Raw genomic sequence first — 17,049 nt, 5'->3', positions numbered from 1 at the left:
AAAATATATAGCCCTTGAAGCCTTTTTCTACTTGCACAAAACAGTACAGGCATACATATTTATATTCTTAATATAGCAAATGTAGCTGAGACTCATGAGGAGGACAGTTCTCTCCTGTTTGTCAGAATTAAAAATCAACCAACCAACCAACCAACCAACCAACCAACCAACCAACCAAAAAAGAGACATTTATAGGTACAGCATCTTAGACATTTATGAAGCTCTTGCAGCCTATTAGACACACACACACGCACACAAAATTGTGAACATCCACATCACTAAGACAGCTTCCTCCACCACATGCACAAAGCCATAGAGAGAACTATGCCTGAAGACTACTCAAAGAAATGACAAGAAAGCTTGTCTAAGAAAGTTCAGGCTGTGTTGAAAAATAAATGTCGTGATTTCTAATACTGACTTTCAAGTTTGTTTTAAATTTTTAAAACAGAGTTTTTAAAGACAGGAGGAATAACTTGAGACTCTTGAACAGTGCTGTACCAGTGAAAGGGCTTTACCTTTAAATAAAAACGTAGCTCAAATCCTAGATGTGGAATCTAATCTAATCTAATTACGTTAAGTAGTGGCGTGATTTAATCGTGTGTATATTAATGCATGTCCGTGCACCGTCTTGGTAAGTGGCACCAGCTGCTTGTGACGGTACTTTTGGTGGTTGCCACAGCTGCAGGTTGACAGCACAGCTGGAAAGCAGGGCGCAGTATTTGACCACAAGAGTGAAGCATTGTACCACATCCGAGAGAGTCACCGGAGCGGCTGTCCGTTCCTTATTATGGGTCGTGTAATACATGTATTATTGCTATATACATCTTCAGATATTGCGCGGCTTTAAAATATATGTTTTTCTATTTAAATTTAAACATTTGAGAGTACACATAGACAATCAGTCAGTGACCCGACAAGCTTAGTTAGTTGTTTCAAATAATGTATTGTTTGAGCCCAGTGTTTCTAGTCGGACAGAAAAGGGACCGAAACTAAACAGCCACGTAGTAAAAGGCGAAGCTCGCAAGAAGGTGAGTATTTGTTGTATTTTGTAGCATTTATCTGTGATATATTTTATAATTTATACTAGGGTTTGTAACAAAGGTGAAGCCAGGTGTTTCGGCGAATGACTTTCAGAAAATGGTCCTATGAAGGCGTGAAGGCGATTCCAGGTTGTAGCAATTCTTAGCTTGACAGGTCCCGTGGCTAATTAGCACTCACGTTAGCTTCACTAGCTAGTGCTACCCACCTAAAGTTTAGTGCGTCTTTCTTGTCATTGCCAGTTTTATATGAAGTGAAATTATTCAGCCTAGTCGCTGGAAATATAGGGGCTTTACAGTAATGTTTGCCATCAACTGTCTTGCTTTTTTCCCCGAGATGCCGACTCCGAGTCTGAGTCTGAGTAGATGCTAGCACCCTAGCTACTAGCAGCAGTTGTAGCCGCTGTGCGTCCAGCGGCTGCACCAGTCTTTGCAGCACACCCTATGAGTCAAAGGTTACCATTTATAGTAGGATACGATAATAATATAACATGTCACGCGGAAAGGCTTTGCAGAGTACTGCTGTCACTGTTTTTTAATCTTCGGAAAGGCTTACATGTAAATATCAACTGTGCTTAATAAGGCGTATCTCTGATAGGGTAGGTTGTACACATGCCCTCACAGATTTACTTCAGTGGTTGACAAATAGGCGATAAGCCGGGGAAACCTTTGTTGCATTTGTTTTTAAAGTACACATAAATTATTGCAGAGTTAAGTTATATTTAACCTGAAAAATCCACTTACCAAAGTAGTTTGTTAGTATTTAATTATAGCTTATAAAAGCAGACTGTTGTTACGTAACCTTATTAGTGGGTAAAACAGATCCCTGGTGAGTCGCTACGGCTTCTTCTGTGTCGCATGTTGATCTTTCTCATGTGTCGTTAAAAGTTGTTATATATTTTCTCTCTTCTTGTATGTGCTTGGAGGTGCTCCTGTAGACTGACATGCTCTCAGCTAATCTGCCTCCTAAGAAGATGGCGTAGTGAGATGCCCTTTCAAGAAGTGCACCAGCAGTGCTGTGACTGTTACTTCTCTTAATGGAAGTGGATACTGAGCAGTCAGTGGCAGCCCAGATGGAGGCCAATACTTATCAAGAGGACCATGTTATAAAATCCAAAGAGGCTCAAGCCCATGCTGTGGAGCGTGAAACGACATTTAAAAAAGGGCTGGAAAACCCAAAGGATGCAAAGGGGGATATTCATAACGGTGAGTAAGCATGCTTTTCTGGAAAGGATCACTCATTCCTAGATTGTGAGGTCTCCAGTTCAAGTTCTGAAGTGTAATGGTGTCTCTTTTATCTAACACTATTTTGCCATGCATGACCTGTTTTGGTGGTTATGACGAGCCTCTCTAGGCCATCTGCAGCTCCATGTTGCACAGGCCTTTGAACAAGCATATTATATAGCTGAGCTAAATTCAAAATTTTCATCATCTGTTTACAGTGTTTCAGTTTGGGGGTTTTTGACAGAAAAAATGTGTACAGAATGTATCTAATTGTAACGTATGTAAGTGTACGAGTTTGAGGATACACATGAGACAAACTGGAAAAAGTAGCAGGAAGATTTTCTCACACAGTGCGTTACCCAGAAATACAAAAGCTTTACTGAAAAGTGTACAGAAATATTTTTTGTAATTATATTTGGAAAAAGCATTTGAATATCTCATTTATTTTCTGTACATTTAAATATCCATAATTACATTAGCAACAAACAACATCATTAAAAAAAAAATCTAACAAGATATTACGATTTTACCGCAAATAAACTCCTCTCAGCGGGACATTTCTGGGATGATTTCTTCAGTTTTGAATGACAGCTGCTTGGCAGACGTTCCCGCATTCTATTGCTGAAAATGAATCCCGTTTTCTCCATAACTACTTCAACCAGTGACAAGAGGACATAGAAAATGTCTGTCATGTAAAATGAACAAACCACTTCCACCGCTGACAGAAAATGGCACGTTTTGTCTGTAGTCTGTGGGTAACAAAGAAAATAATTTCCAGTCCCTTTAGATGTGTTTGTGTTGCAAGCTGAATCCCAGTTTTGCTCCTATAAGAGTAGATGCAGCTAGGAGGGATGCTTCAGTAACAATAGTGTTACATGAGTGTTTGTCGTTGCCTTGTGCACGTAAGCTATTGTTGCTTGACAAAGTTGTCTAGCCAGTTTGCCAAAAGAATCACATCCACTCAAATTAGTTCACAAGAATTTCTCATGACTAATTGTTGGATTCCTGAGGGCTTTCCCCCCTTCCTCTTTCAGGTCCTGTCAATTCAGATGTGATGCCAAATGGAAATGGACTGGCAGAGGGCTTTGATACTGCAGGGGACACCCTGCCTCTGACAGCTCCTCCCCAGAGCACCAGCTCCCCTGTCAACTCGCAGAACCGCGAGCCCTCCCCAGGTGTGGCTGCTTATCCACCCATGATGCTAGAGAAGTCTGAGGGGGCTAGTGCTGAGGTCACGGTTCACAAGAGTGATGCATTGCAGTCACTCAGACTCAGTATGCCTATGCAGGAGACTGAACTGTGTAAGCATAAATTTATGTGCAGTGAATGCCCCCTCTATAACCCTTTCTATTCTAACCTCCCGTTTTGATGTGGAGTGTTTTGGTCGTTGGCTCATGTACAAGTGTTTGCTTTAACTCCCCTGTCTGTGTGTTATCTGGACTGAAGGATTCAGTGAGGATTTCATTTAGCTGTTTGACTTTACCTCCTCCCAGCAACTCCCATAGCAGTCTTTTGTTTAACTAAAATTTTGTGTGGGTGCTTTTTTTTTTCTTTTTCTTTTTCAAGACACTATTTGAATTCACGGCTTTGTTTTGCTACTAATCGCTCTGATACATTATCTTTTACATGGTATTTTTAAAAATTGGCACCATTGCCTGATTCACAGTTATGAAAGCTTATATTTTTAAGCATGGCAATAACTGATTTTGTTTGCCTGCACATTATAACTCCTACAGAGAATCAAAATAACTCCACAGGAAAAACCCACATGAAGTATCTCTTAATTGTTGGTGAATACACAGCTCTAATTCAGTGTACATCTATTGCAGTGTTATAGCTGCGTACCTCTATACCAGGGGTCGGCAACCTGCGGCTCCTTAGTGCTTATACTGCGGCTCCGCGTGGTTTGGGAAAATAAATTAGGAGTATTTAGTTGAAGTGTAATTTATTTATGTTAGTTCTTTTTAACTTGTAGTTCTAAATTGGAAGATTGTTGTGATATTGAAATATAAAAATACAATTATATTTTATTATTTTTTCATCGCTCAAAATAAGCGTCACACTGGCGGAAGCCGGTGTACCCGCCGAAACGCCTGCATTTGCCGAGACTTTCAACCCCAGGTAGGCCAATTATGGATCTTCGGATCCACATTATGTCGGCAGCTCCACTGTGAACTATGTTACAAACAAACACCGCTCACGCCTCACAGACGACAGCTTACAGTCCTGCGTGAAGATGAATGTGACTTCTTAACAGCCCCGATTTGCAGGCGCTGTGCACAGAGGTTCAGGAGCAGAAGTCCTGTTGTAAACATACCACGGCAGACCCGACGATGTTTGCATGAACACGCTTTTCAGCATCTCTTTATTGACCACTTTTCACACACGGTTGCTGTACGCACACAGCCGGCTGTAGCTTTTCAGCTCACAGCCCGACACACACCAACACAACAGCATAGAGAGCACAGACGTTAAGGCGGCGAGGCGTGATTGCGGGTGCTGCTCAGGTGCGTCCGCCTCCCCTACAGACCACGCCTTGCCACACACATTAACCAGGTAAAATACATATTCAGACATATTCAATTTTGCAAACATCTATTTTTAAAATTTTTTTAGCAGCATAGTTCTTTTATTTTTTAAAAGTCCGATCAAGGCTCCAAAAGCCCAAAGGCGATATAAGGGGGGCGGCTCACAACAGTTTTTGTTTGCTGGATCATTTTAGTTCAGCTTTCCTTTTGTTATATTTCTTTAAGAGTTCAAAATGTGTTAATAACGTCAATAAAATGTAATTTTCTCTGTAGCACTTCATGGATTTCAAAAGCAACACACCTTAGTTGTTCGCATAAAGGTAAAAAACAATATATACAGTGTTATCTTCATTTTAGATGTCAAAAAATATTTGCGGCTCCCGGTGTTTTCGTTTGCGTGGAAACCGGCTCCAAATGGCTCTTTGGGTGTGAAAGGTTGCTGACCCCTGCTCTATCCTATAGGACACCTTTAATTTTATGGGTGTAACACGCAACAGTTATGTAACACCTGCTCTAAAAATGCCATTAATCCTTAAGTCAAGTGGCAAACCTTGACTTACTGCCCATGGCCAAGTATTAAAATAACTAAAATTTGAATAATTTGTTTACCATTGTCATTTGAGAACCAGGCTTCAAGCAGCTTCACTCACCACCATGCCAAATTCCAGCGTTTGCATTCGTGACATAACAGCCTGTTTAAATAATCTGCTTTGCTGTAGTTGGATAGTATATGTTAAGCGGTAGCATTTTTCTCTTTGTTTTAACATTCCTTGCCCTTCATCCTTTCAGCCAACCAGAAACCATCACTGGAGATGGAGAATGAGGAGAAGATTCGCCTAGAGGCTCGCCGGCGCCTGGAGGAGCAACTAAAACAGTACAGAGTGCAGAGACAGAAGGAGAGGGTGGGTGAATGCAAAGGGAAAATGATGTTTTTCTGGCAAAAATTATACACAGAAACATTGGCACCATGGTGAAGGAGCAAAGTTATATCACAATATTTACATGATAATGTCAGAGAAGCAGTCCTTGAACGTAATCTTAGGAGAGGTAGAGTGATGCACCAGCACAGTGTCACTTGTTTCTGCTGATTTACTTTTTCCTGCCTTTTCCTGTGAAATTAGTTTAACTTTTTGGCTATGTTTGTGACTGAGATTAGTAATTGTACAGTAATTACTGGACTTATTCTAAGTTCTTTTACTTGATGTGAATATAAATATTTACACATTTATTCGGTTATTTTTGCTGGACACTCATTTTACCAATTAAAGAATAGATGTCATTTTTTTCTTTTTGTTTCAAATACAACCTCTGATTCTCTCCTGTTTTTTAGTCTCATCGTACCACCACCAAGAGCAGACCATTCAGTACCCTGGATCCAGAACTTATGCTACATCCTGAGGCATTACCCCGGGCTAGTACTGTTGCCATGACCAAGGAGTATTCCTTCCTCAGGACCAGTGTCCCACGTGGTCCTAAACTTGGTAGCCTTGGAATTCCTCCTCCCAAAGAAAAGAAGTCCAGGTCACCTCGCCCTAACAAGATCCACTCCTTGGCTGATTACAAGTCTCCTGAGAATGGTGGTGGTGGTGGTGGTGGAGGAGGAGGCATAAAGGCAGCAGACATAAGCTCTGTCAACTCCACTATTAGCTCTGTGTCCACACTGTCTGAGATCAGTGTGACGTCAGAGTGCGGTACTTCTGAGACAGAGGCACAGTCCGGTGCTCCCCTCCACGTCCGGGACAGTGTGTCAGAAATTGATGGCAGTGAATCAGGGGTAAGGCCCGGGAATGATGGCAACGACAGTGACAGCTCTTCCTACAGCAGCGTGTCTACCAGGGGAACCTACGGTGTGCTCTCTGCAGCAGTGGAGAGGCAGCAGGGGCCATACACAGTAGATGGACGCGAGATCGCCCCTGAGGCCATGGGTCAGTTCCCTTCCCTTCAGGAGGTTCTGCAAGCAGCCACTGAAGAGCAACACTTCCTGGAGCTGGAGCAGGAAAGAGAAGGGACAGCAGAGCCTCGTAGCCGCAGGGACAGCTTCTCCAGCAGGTGACGATTTCTTACAAGAAAGGCAAATCAATAAATGTTTGAATTTATTATTTGAGTAGTGAGGTTGGTAAAATATTAGTGCAGTTGTGGTTACTGTGTATTTTCACAGACTGAGTATATGAGGGAACCTGAAAATTTTCATTTTGGAAAAAGATTGATATGTATAATCTTTTGTTGAACCTCTCAACTCATTTGTTTGATCGTATTCACTGAGGTTGTTTAAATTTGTTTTAGTGTTTCTTTGGAGAGTTCTGTGATGGGTCATGATGAAGTGCTCCAAGTGTTGAAAGAGAAAATGAGGCTTGAGGGCCAGCTGGAATCCTTGTCATCTGAGGCCAATCAGGTAATGCAAACCATCAGTAATATTTTATTTTTTATTTTTTTGGTCTTCAGTTCCTAATATAACCTTGTGGGCGACCAATATTATACAAGTACACACTGAAAATAATCGGGCTACATGCTATAACCACCTGCCCTGTTTTCTAGGCTCTCAAGGAGAAGACAGAGCTTCAGGCCCAGCTTGCAACAGTGAATGCACAGCTGCAGGCTAAAATGGAGGAGGCTCAAGTCAGCAAGGAGAAGCAGAGTGCCCTCACTACAGAGGTTGGCACACTACGGCAAAGCTGTAGCCAGCTAGAGAAGGCTATGGTAGAGCTCCAGAGCAGTATAGAGAACAAGAATGCCAGTCTGGCTTCTCTAAGCAATGATCTAAAGGTTGCTGAAGACCAGTACAACAGGCTGATGGGGAAGGTGGAGGAGATGCAAAACGCTGTAACCTCAAGGGACAATACAGGTGAGTGATGGAGACTCAAATGGCTGAGTGTATATACTCACCTCCACCTCATATTTTTCAATTTTATGTTTTGATCCTGCGCTTTTGCAGTTCAGGAGTTGCGTCAGCAGATGGGTGGTCTTCAGAGTCAGCTTCAACAGGTGCAGCTGGAGCGCAGTACCCTACAGAGCCGACTGAAGACCTCCCAGGCCGAGATCGATTCACTTCAGCAGGTCAGACAGTGGTACCAGCAGCAGCTAGCTCTGGCCCAGGAGGCAAGAGTGCGTCTGCAAAGTGAAATGGCCAACATGCAGGTAAGTTTAATGCCCGTGCAGTTGGCTTTAATGTCACGGCTTGGCATTAGTTGTCATGCAGGAGACATAACTATTGACATGTCTGGTTCTGTTTGTTTTTTTTTATAGGCTGGACAGATGACTCAGATTGGTGTTCTGGAGCATCTGAAGCTGGAAAATGTGACACTGTCACATCAACTCACTGAGACCCAGCACCGCTCCATCAAAGAAAAAGAACGCATCGCTGTACAGCTACAGAGCATTGAGGTATTTTCCAGCTTCAGGTTTAAATCTAAAGTCAAAACAAACTACACGTTAACTTTGTTATTTAGCCAAGGGAATTAAATAAAACCAATCAAAATATTTAAAAAAAAAAAATCACAGGAATTGCAGTAAAATGTACTTTTAACCGTTTGTGTATCTCGACTATATTTGAACATTGTTTAAAGTGCTTTTACTCTCTGTAATGTAGGCCGACATGCTGACCCAAGAAGCTGCTTACAAGCAGATCCAGGATGCAAAGAGCATGGTGGAAGATGACCTGCAGCACAAGCTGGACGAGTATGAAGAAGAGCGAGAACGGTTAATAAAGCTTGCCAACACAGCCAGCACCCTGGAAAGAGAACTAGAGCAGGTAGTCATGCCAAATGTAACCGTGACTTATTTGTCACCCTGCATGTGCAATAAAATTCTTAGACGTAATTCTTCATTTGTAAACTCTGCTCTTAATGTTCTGTCTTAGGTAAAGCTGACCCTTTCCCAGAAGGATGCACAGCTGCAGACACTTCAGAAGGAACATCTGGAGCTGATGCGCCAGCTGACAACCACTCAGGAGAACTTGCACACCAAAGAGCAGTCCATCAACCAGCTAGAGGCCCGATACCAGGAGCTGGAGGCCCAGCTGGCTGAGCTGCAGACAGAAAGCACTGCCAAGGATGACAACATCCAGTACCTCCAGAACGAGAAGATTGTCCTTGAGGTAGCACTGCAGGCAGCCCGAGCAGACAAGAGCCAACTTGATGAGAGTGCTGAGAGGCTTGGCGAGGATGTTCTGGTGGCCTCAGATGTCTTGGATCAACTACGACAGGAAGTCCAAGTCAAAGCCAATCAGGTATGAGACAGAAGATGTGTTGAGGTAGAGTTAATTTATTTTACATTTACCTAAAATGTTTTTTGCAGTTTGGAAATGTTCGCAATAGGTCAAAAAGGCTTGTTTTTGTGCCTGAAGAATGAGGATTTACCCCCTTCTCTTCAGTGTAGTTAATATTAATTTAAACAAAACTCAAGTAGCATTGATACAACTTATAGTGAGTAATGAAACAATTGTATTATGTTACAGATTGAAACTTTACAACAAGAAAATAATTCCCTGAAGAAGCAAGCTCAGAAATTTAAGGAGCAGTTCCTGCAACAAAAGGTAAGACGCCTTCATAGCTTTTACATGACATTATATGCTGCCTGCAGCAACTCAGAAAGACTTCATGTACATTTATAAGCCACTTGTCAGAGTGACTCCCAGCTGGCTAAGGCTGTGGCTGCCGTGGGAGTATGTATTGTAGAGCCAGATGGCAGACACATTCTCTGGAGGAGAGCGGTGCTGACACGCCTCACTGGATTGAGCATTGTCCAAGGCTGCTTTATTTTGCATTGACAGACTGTCATGAAAAGGGTGGAGTTAGTTGACAGAATGACAGACTCATGCACTGCATTGTGTGCCTTTCAAGATTTGAGTTATTGTAGGCCCTCTTTATATGCATGCATTAACATCTTGGTCCATCAAATAGTAATTGAACTGTTTTGAGCAACACATGACAACCAAGTAAGTTTTTGTGAAAATGTCTCTATTATCAATAAACTAATCCTGAATGACTGAACTCCGTACCCTATTGCTAAGGATGAGCCCATCCACCCTTCGGAGAAAGCTAATTTCCGCCATTTGTATCCACGATCTCATTCTGTCTCCTTAAAAGAACCAGCAATAATAGTGTTAACCAAACGATCTGATTAACGGATTTATGGCGTTTCTCAACAACATTTAGGACACAAGAATTTACCAGCATTGGGTATCAATTAAAATTTTAACAATTAGATTAAATGACTGGTAAGTCTGTTACCGACTACTGACAGCAGCGACTATTAGTCGACTAGTCGTGCACATCCCTAATTTTAAACATGTACAGGATAAAAGTAAGCAAATATGGTATTTGTTGTCAATTTGTTAAAAAGCAATGTGCATTTAGTAGCACTTTAAAAAAAAAAATCAGCAAGTTCAGTCTTAGAGAGATTTTTCATTTTCATGTTTTTCTTGCTAATTCATAAATGGCACAACAGACTTGTGTCCTCTCATTAAAAGGTTAGAATTATATTTGCCATCTTATAGGTTTTACAATGGTTCACTATAGCCATTTTCATTGGTGGACTGTGTTCATGTTTGGCCTGCAAAAATAAAGCTTATCCACTCCTCTATGAATAGACGGCATCAGTGAATTAAATCTCTCTCAAACCCTGGAGATGATGCAGCCCTGTCTCCTGCAGTGCTGTCAGTTCTTGTTTTTTCCCTGCTGTGTCAGTCAAGGCAAATATGAGTGAGACTACTTGCACATCTCCAAAGGAGCAAATGCCTCATAAGTATTTTGTTCCACTTTAAACCTTTTACTGGGGTTAAAAATGCCATTTACCTCACAGGTGATGGTGGAAGCATACCGCAGGGATGCCAGCTCCAAAGACCAGCTGATCAGTGAGCTCAAGTCCACCAAAAAGCGTCTATTGATGGAGGTGAAGGATCTGAAGCAGGAGCTACTGGCTGCTCAGGGGGAGAAGCAGAAGGCAGAGCTGGAGCAGACCCGGCTGCAAAAGGAAGTGGTGAGAGTGCAGGAGCAGATGAGTAACATGGAGGCCCATCTGCAAACCATTCAGAATGAAAGGGATCAGCTCGAAACCCAGATTCAGGTACTGTTTGTCTGATATTTGCTCATGGCATTACAGTATTATATAATAAAGAAAATATTATATTAACCTTGGGTGTTTTTTTTCCCCCCCAATGCAGTCTCTACAGTTTGATCAGAGCCAGCTAGCAGCAGTGACACAGGAGAATGAAGGTCTAAGGAAACAGGTGGAGCAAATGGAGGCTGAAGCCAAGAAGTGAGTCATGTGGTCCCACAGTGATGATTTGGCCCATGATGCCCCTCTTTGTAGTCATTTGGTATTTATAAATAGAAATAAGGGGTAATGCCTAAACGCCTCATAGAAATAAAAGTTTGTATGTGTGATTTTTCTTTTTTTTTTTAAATCCTCCTCAGAAATTCTGTGTTTGTTATATCAGGAATTAAAATACATTTTTATTTATTTTTTTCATTCATATGTTCTTTGAAATAGAGCCATCACTGAACAGAAGGTGCGTGTGAAGAAGCTGGGAACAGATTTGACCAGCGCTCAGAAGGAGATGAAGGCCAAACACAAGGCCTACGAGAACGCCGTGGGCATCCTGAGCAGGAGGCTCCAAGAGGCTCTGACTGACAAGGAGACGGCTGAGGAGGAGCTGGCTAAATTGAAGGCCCAGGTATCAGATGAAGGGAACAGCCAGGCCTTGCAGGTAATGAGCACTTCTTTTAAAGCTTCAAGCTGCAACATCTATTTAAAGAGTTTCAAGCATTAGAAGAAGTATCACTGTTAGAAAGCTATACCTGCTCTTATTTATTTAGTTTGTATCACAATAAATAAAATGGGTGCATTAACTCCTACAGACATGTGTTACTGTCTGTACACCTCGTTTATGATGGACAGCGCTTACATAGGTGGTAGGGATCATGTTAAAGTATGAGTCATCTGTCTTTCTCTCTAGTCCCTTTGTGCACTACTCAACTCTCAAATGTGCATTAACCTTGGTAACGCCAGGTTTATGCATTGCAACCATGTTGTAACAGCCCTCTCTACAGCTTCATTACATTTGCTAAAGTTAGTGTTAAAAAATCATCTGATTCTGAATGCGTGAGGTTTTTATTTTATTTTGACAGATTTTTTTATATGGATTGACCCGTATTCTTGTCATTTGTTACCATTTCTTGTCAGAAGGTTGTATGCCCCTGCATCGTGAATATAACTGTAGCTGTTGGCTAACTCAAACATTTATTTATTTGTCATACAGAAGAAGATTGAGACTCTACAGGCTGAACTGCAGGCTGTTACCAACAGCAAAGCTATGCTAGAGAAGGAACTTCAAGAAGTGATCACCCTAACGTCCACAGAGCTGGAAGAATACCAGGAGAAGGTTCTGGAGCTTGAAGATGAGGTAAACTTTGTTAATCTTTCATCTTATAGCTCATATACTTTTTTTTTTCTCAGTTCAAACCTCTTTTTAGCCCCTTTCAGACATGCTTTTCTCTGTTAATCTCATGGCATCTTCCAGCTATCAACGTGTCTCCCCAGAATCTTGAGATGGGCATTTCACTAAAAGATCGTACGCTTTGGAGAACCAACCAAAAGGCAACAATACAAAACAGAAAAAAAGTCTTCGAGTGACACACTCTCCTGCTGTCCAATCTACTTGTGACAAACATGATTAATATACAAAAGAATAAATAAAATATACGTATGTTAAGATTTCAAGAACAGCAATCTTAAAGTATAAAATGCATTAAGACAATGTCACTTCATGTTCTGTCAATTTTTTTGCTAACACCGTGGCTTTTGTTGATGTGGGAATCATATAATGAAGACTTAAGGAAGATTATTGTAAAACGGGCTTACGTATGAATACCAGAATGCAATCACTGATAATAGACTGATAGGTTAGGTGTCCCAGAGCTTAGTTGGTTCATGAAAAAAGAAATAATTTCATGAACTTTTTCATCAATAATACAACTGTATGAGCAGTTTATTTGCACTTCTGAAATTATTCAGTTCATATGTTTTGTTTTGTTTGTTGTTTAGTTTTTTGTATCAATGACATGTATTGCTTCCACAGCTTCAAGAATCGCGCTGCTTCAAGAAGCGGATCCGAAAGTTAGAAGATGCCAACAAGAAATTGGCACTTGAGCTGGAACACGAAAAAGGAAAACTGGCCGGATTAGCTCAGTCCCACAATGCACTGCGGGAGCATGCCAACATTCTGGAGTCGGCCTTAGCAAAGAGGGAGGCAGATCTTGTCCAGCTCAATTTGCAGGTAAGAAAAAAAAAAGGATTGCATCTAATAATATAGATGTGGGTTTTGTTTTTATTATCCTGGTGACACAAAGTATCATATTACCTGTAGACTAAACTAGAAAAGTGGGGTTTCAGGTTCAAGCTGTTCTGAAGCGTAAAGAGGAGGAGGACCAGCAGATGAAGCAGATGGTACAAAGTCTACAGCTGGCCTTGGAAAAAGAGAAGACCAAAGTCATGGACCTGAAAGAACAGGTAAGACTTCTGTGCTGCATATTAGGCTAAATTATGATTTCCTTCTCTTTAAGCTGAAGTACAACCTCAAAATAACTCCTATTAAAGTATTTTGGGAGTTAAATACTTTTTGTTTTGACACAAGACACAGCAAGAACCTGCTTACAATCTATAAATCGAACTGATAAACTGTCACATGCCTAGCTCAGTACGTTCTCCTTTTTGACACCAAATTGGGAGTAGTGTGGTCTTTGGAGTTCCCATATTGTTTTATGCAATGTTTCCTTTAGGTGGCAGCAGCAAAGGCTGAGGCAGCCCACAATAGACGGCACTACAGGGCAGCCATGCTGGAGCTGTCAGAGATCAAGAAGGACTTGCAGTCCAAAGAGGACCTGGTTAAAGCTCTGCAGAAAGAAGCCCACAAACTACAGTGCGTGCATTTGCCTGATTAAAGAATACTGTGACTTCAGGAAAATTTTAATGATTTCTAATCTAATACTGTGTTACATAACCTATAGTAATTGACGATTTTATAAGCTGCTTAACAAACTCTGCAGGGCTCAGGATGAGCAGCACGCTCAGGAGGTTGCCAGGTTCCAAGAGGAGCTGGCTGAGGCTCACTCCCAGCTCCAGATCCTCCGGAAACAACTGGACGATGAACTGGCAAAGCAGCCGCTCACTAACCAAGAGGCAAGTACTCGTTTTGGGTTACTTTACCTGTTAGTTGGGCTACATTTGTATTCTAACCAACAGAAGTCAGTTTGGGAAAAAAAATTTTTTTTTGTTGTGTGACTGTTGTAATATTTGATACTGATTAGCTGAATTGATTCGAATACAACACTTGGGGTTATGTAGTCCTTATTTCCTATAAACATTTCAGTGTTGCAGTTCGTTAAAACCTGTTTTAGTCTCCTTCCAATTTACTGTTGGAGATCACCTCTCAATAACACTGACGTCTAACACTGGCTGCTGGTTCAGGTTGAAGATTTGAAGTGGGAGGTGGAGCAAAGGCAGAGGGAGATTGAAGCTCAGAAACAGCAGGTGGAGATGATGGAGCAGTGCCACCACAGGGAGCTCGACAACCTACAGACAGCTCTGCAGGCAAGCTTTGACCTGATTATACAGTATAGGCACAGTGTCTCATGTTTCTGTCATTTATGCCTCTTTCAAACCATTTACTGGTAAAATAAAATGTCTGACTCAGAATATTAAAGTGGAGCTGGAGTCGGTACAGGAGGAGCTGAGCAGCACTAGGAAGGACAAGTTTATGCTGCAGGCCAAAGTGGGTGAGCTGAGAAACAGCATGAAGACAGTCCTGCTTCAAAACCAGCAACTCAAACAGGACTTCAAACAGAGTCGTCTAAGGAAGGTGAGGCAACTTTTCATGCCGTGAACGGTTGTGTTATGTGACGTGTTTAGTGCTTTCTTAGTTCCTAGCTGTGAGATCATTTAAACTTCAGGAGTCCACTAAATAATGTACAGTAAAGTATTAACTGCTGCATGTGATTATTATGGTTTCTCCCTCTGCGAGAGTCTCGTCATGAGAGGTTGTTGTTAAAAAGATTAAAACCGAAGCAAATAAAACGTATGTTAATATTTCATATGGGTGCAACTAGCAATGGCTAATATGTTGTCATTTAGCTGGGTGTGCCCATTACTTTCTACAGTATGAGTAATGAAGGCATTCTGTCTTTTACAGAGATGTAAAGGTCAGTACTGCAAGTATAATGCCATATAAAAATAATGTGTTGTTGTTGTTGTTGGAGCAGCAGCGCATGGAACTGAAAAGTGACGGGAACCCATCCACCCCAGTAACGCCAGTTAAGATCCCAGACTGCCCAGTGCCTGCCTCCCTACTGGATGAGTTGCTGAAGCCTTCGACTTCTGTCAACAAGGAGCCACTGAACAATCTCCACAACTGTCTACGACAGCTCAAGTAAGATCTTTTTTCTGTGTGAATGATTTGGTTAAACATTATCAGCAAACCGACATGAAACTTTTTTTTTTGTAGTGCTGGGCAGTTATTCAAACGCCAGAACTGATGTAACAGTTTTTTTCTGTTGTTTTTTTCCCTTTCAGGGAGGAGATGGACAGCCTCCAAAGGCAGATGGAGGAACACACAGTAACAGTACATGAGTCAATGAGCTCATGGACAAACGCAGAGGAAGGACTGGATCAACTGAGGCTTCAAAACAACATCTCCAACTCAACAGAGCTAAACAACATGGAGGTGGAAAATAACAACCATGGGGAACAGCAGCAATCATAACTAAAGAACTTTTTTCTCAGGCCAATAGAGGGAGAGTGGAGTTTTATCCACCAAGGCACTTTTTAGCCCCTTACACCCTTTCTCTTTTAACAATTGCTGCCAACATTTGGCATTTCTCCCATCGGCACAGAGGTGCATTCGCAGAGTAATACTTTACATACCATAGCTTTCTTCTTTCTTCTTTATTTGATGGTTGTTTTATTTGTGTTACGCCTTTGTCACATTTATTTATTTAGAGTTGAGAGATTACAACTTTTTGTTCCATGCTTCTTTTCCCCGTCTATACAAATCTTTCAGGCCATAATTTTTTTTTCCGTCTCCTTGTTAGTTTAGCATTTTTCCTCACAAAAATTGGCTACTATCCACGTAATGTTAGATCAGTGGCATTCATGCTGCTTAATGATGACTGGCTTCATTTAAAGAAGTGTTTTCAGCGACAGAAACAAACCACGAGGCCGCCTAAAGGCTGGCTACCACATGTTCTTCCATTTATGTGTGCCTGTCTATGAGTGAAGTCGTTCGTCTATGAAAAAACTGACATGGTTAAACAGGCAGCCTGTGTTAAAACTTTATCACTCCTGTTCATCAACTTTAAAAATTCACGCACAGTTGTAGTCAGTTATTTTGTATTGCCTCATGTTAAGATGCAGTGTTTAATATGTTTGCTGTGTCACCCTGGGTTCTTAAAGTCTAAAAAACAACAAAAAAAACAACAACGTTAATATCAGTTTGTCTAGCATGGACGGCAGTAATTTGTACGCAAAAAAAAAAAGCCTTAAGCAGTCTTTAATATGGTATAAAGGACTAATTTGTTTGGGTGAATATATTTCTGCTGAGGTTGTGTGCAAGATGTCACTTGTTATATTGTATATATGTGTGACTGCTTACTTAAAACCAGTTTATTGTAAAATATGTGGATTACATCAACTGACATTGCACACTTGATCAAAACTGGACTGACCGAGGGGTAAAGTTGTAAGATGAAACAAAAAAAAAAAAAAACTTCTAATAACAGTAAGTGCAATCAGATGTGTTCAGTTTCTGTTACAGTTAATACATTAAGTTTGTATTTACAAAAAAATGAATACCCCTGAATCACTTTTTTTCTGTTTCATGGGTAATGGGATAAGTTAATTGTTGTTTCCAGAGGTTAATATATTATGTACATGTCCTTTTTTTGTACGATTGTTTATTCATCTTAATTGATAGTGTAAAGAAAAATGGAATCTAATGCAAACCATAAATTGGATAACAATAATAATTCTGCTGCAGCTGCACTAACATTTCAGTATAGAGTGGTTGTTGGATGATACAGTAGCTTTCTGCATGCAGTTGTGCTGCAGCTGCTGTGCTGATGCTCATTCCCACACTAAATGCTTAGGCAAATACCATGTTATGCTGATGAATTTCCAAAGGGACGATGCTTGGAGAATGCTTATTGAGATGAAGCAAATAACACAAAACATTAAACATGTTGATATACTGTGTTCCCATATGTTTTTGG

General features: G+C 41.1%; 1 protein-coding gene across 4 annotated transcripts; it reads left to right on the top strand.

The window, feature by feature from the left end:
• Nucleotides 1–979: 979 nt before the first annotated feature.
• On the top strand, nucleotides 980–16,561 carry golga3 (golgin A3). Of its 4 annotated transcripts, none has more exons than XM_085367038.1 (24): nucleotides 980–1,028; nucleotides 1,964–2,243; nucleotides 3,296–3,436; nucleotides 5,579–5,691; nucleotides 6,120–6,838; nucleotides 7,073–7,181; nucleotides 7,325–7,631; nucleotides 7,722–7,924; nucleotides 8,033–8,170; nucleotides 8,376–8,537; nucleotides 8,646–9,014; nucleotides 9,243–9,320; nucleotides 10,589–10,852; nucleotides 10,950–11,044; nucleotides 11,279–11,495; nucleotides 12,048–12,191; nucleotides 12,867–13,064; nucleotides 13,181–13,297; nucleotides 13,567–13,706; nucleotides 13,834–13,966; nucleotides 14,255–14,377; nucleotides 14,481–14,645; nucleotides 15,046–15,212; nucleotides 15,356–16,561. In XM_085367038.1, the coding sequence occupies exons 2-24, from the start codon at nucleotides 2,075–2,077 to the stop codon at nucleotides 15,543–15,545; spliced, it is 4,461 nt and encodes a 1,486-aa protein (XP_085223164.1). In that variant the 5' UTR covers nucleotides 980–1,028; nucleotides 1,964–2,074; the 3' UTR covers nucleotides 15,546–16,561. The 4 variants fall into 4 exon arrangements, with proteins under 4 accessions (XP_085223164.1, XP_085223162.1, XP_085223165.1 ...); XM_085367036.1 differs by having other exon boundaries at nucleotides 3,296–3,562; XM_085367037.1 differs by having other exon boundaries at nucleotides 987–1,028; nucleotides 1,976–2,243; nucleotides 3,296–3,562.
• The last annotated feature ends 488 nt before the right edge of the window (nucleotides 16,562–17,049 follow it).

Source organism: Diplotaxodon limnothrissa, linkage group LG12 (genome assembly GCF_057381915.1).
Source record: "Diplotaxodon limnothrissa isolate DT_005_m linkage group LG12, D_limnothrissa_male_GT1.1, whole genome shotgun sequence".
Classification (NCBI taxonomy): Eukaryota; Metazoa; Chordata; class Actinopteri; order Cichliformes; family Cichlidae; genus Diplotaxodon; species Diplotaxodon limnothrissa.
This window is presented reverse-complemented; position numbering and strand designations above follow the sequence as displayed.

Bases quoted from the DNA above. Each gene is read 5' to 3' on its own strand.
- golga3 (XM_085367036.1), top strand. From the start codon at position 2,075: ATGGAAGTGGATACTGAGCAGTCAGTGGCAGCCCAGATGGAGGCCAAT. The intron at 9,015-9,242 runs GTATGAGACAGA...ATTATGTTACAG, and splicing joins TCCAAGTCAAAGCCAATCAG to ATTGAAACTTTACAACAAGA. The intron at 11,496-12,047 runs GTAATGAGCACT...TTTGTCATACAG, and splicing joins GGAACAGCCAGGCCTTGCAG to AAGAAGATTGAGACTCTACA.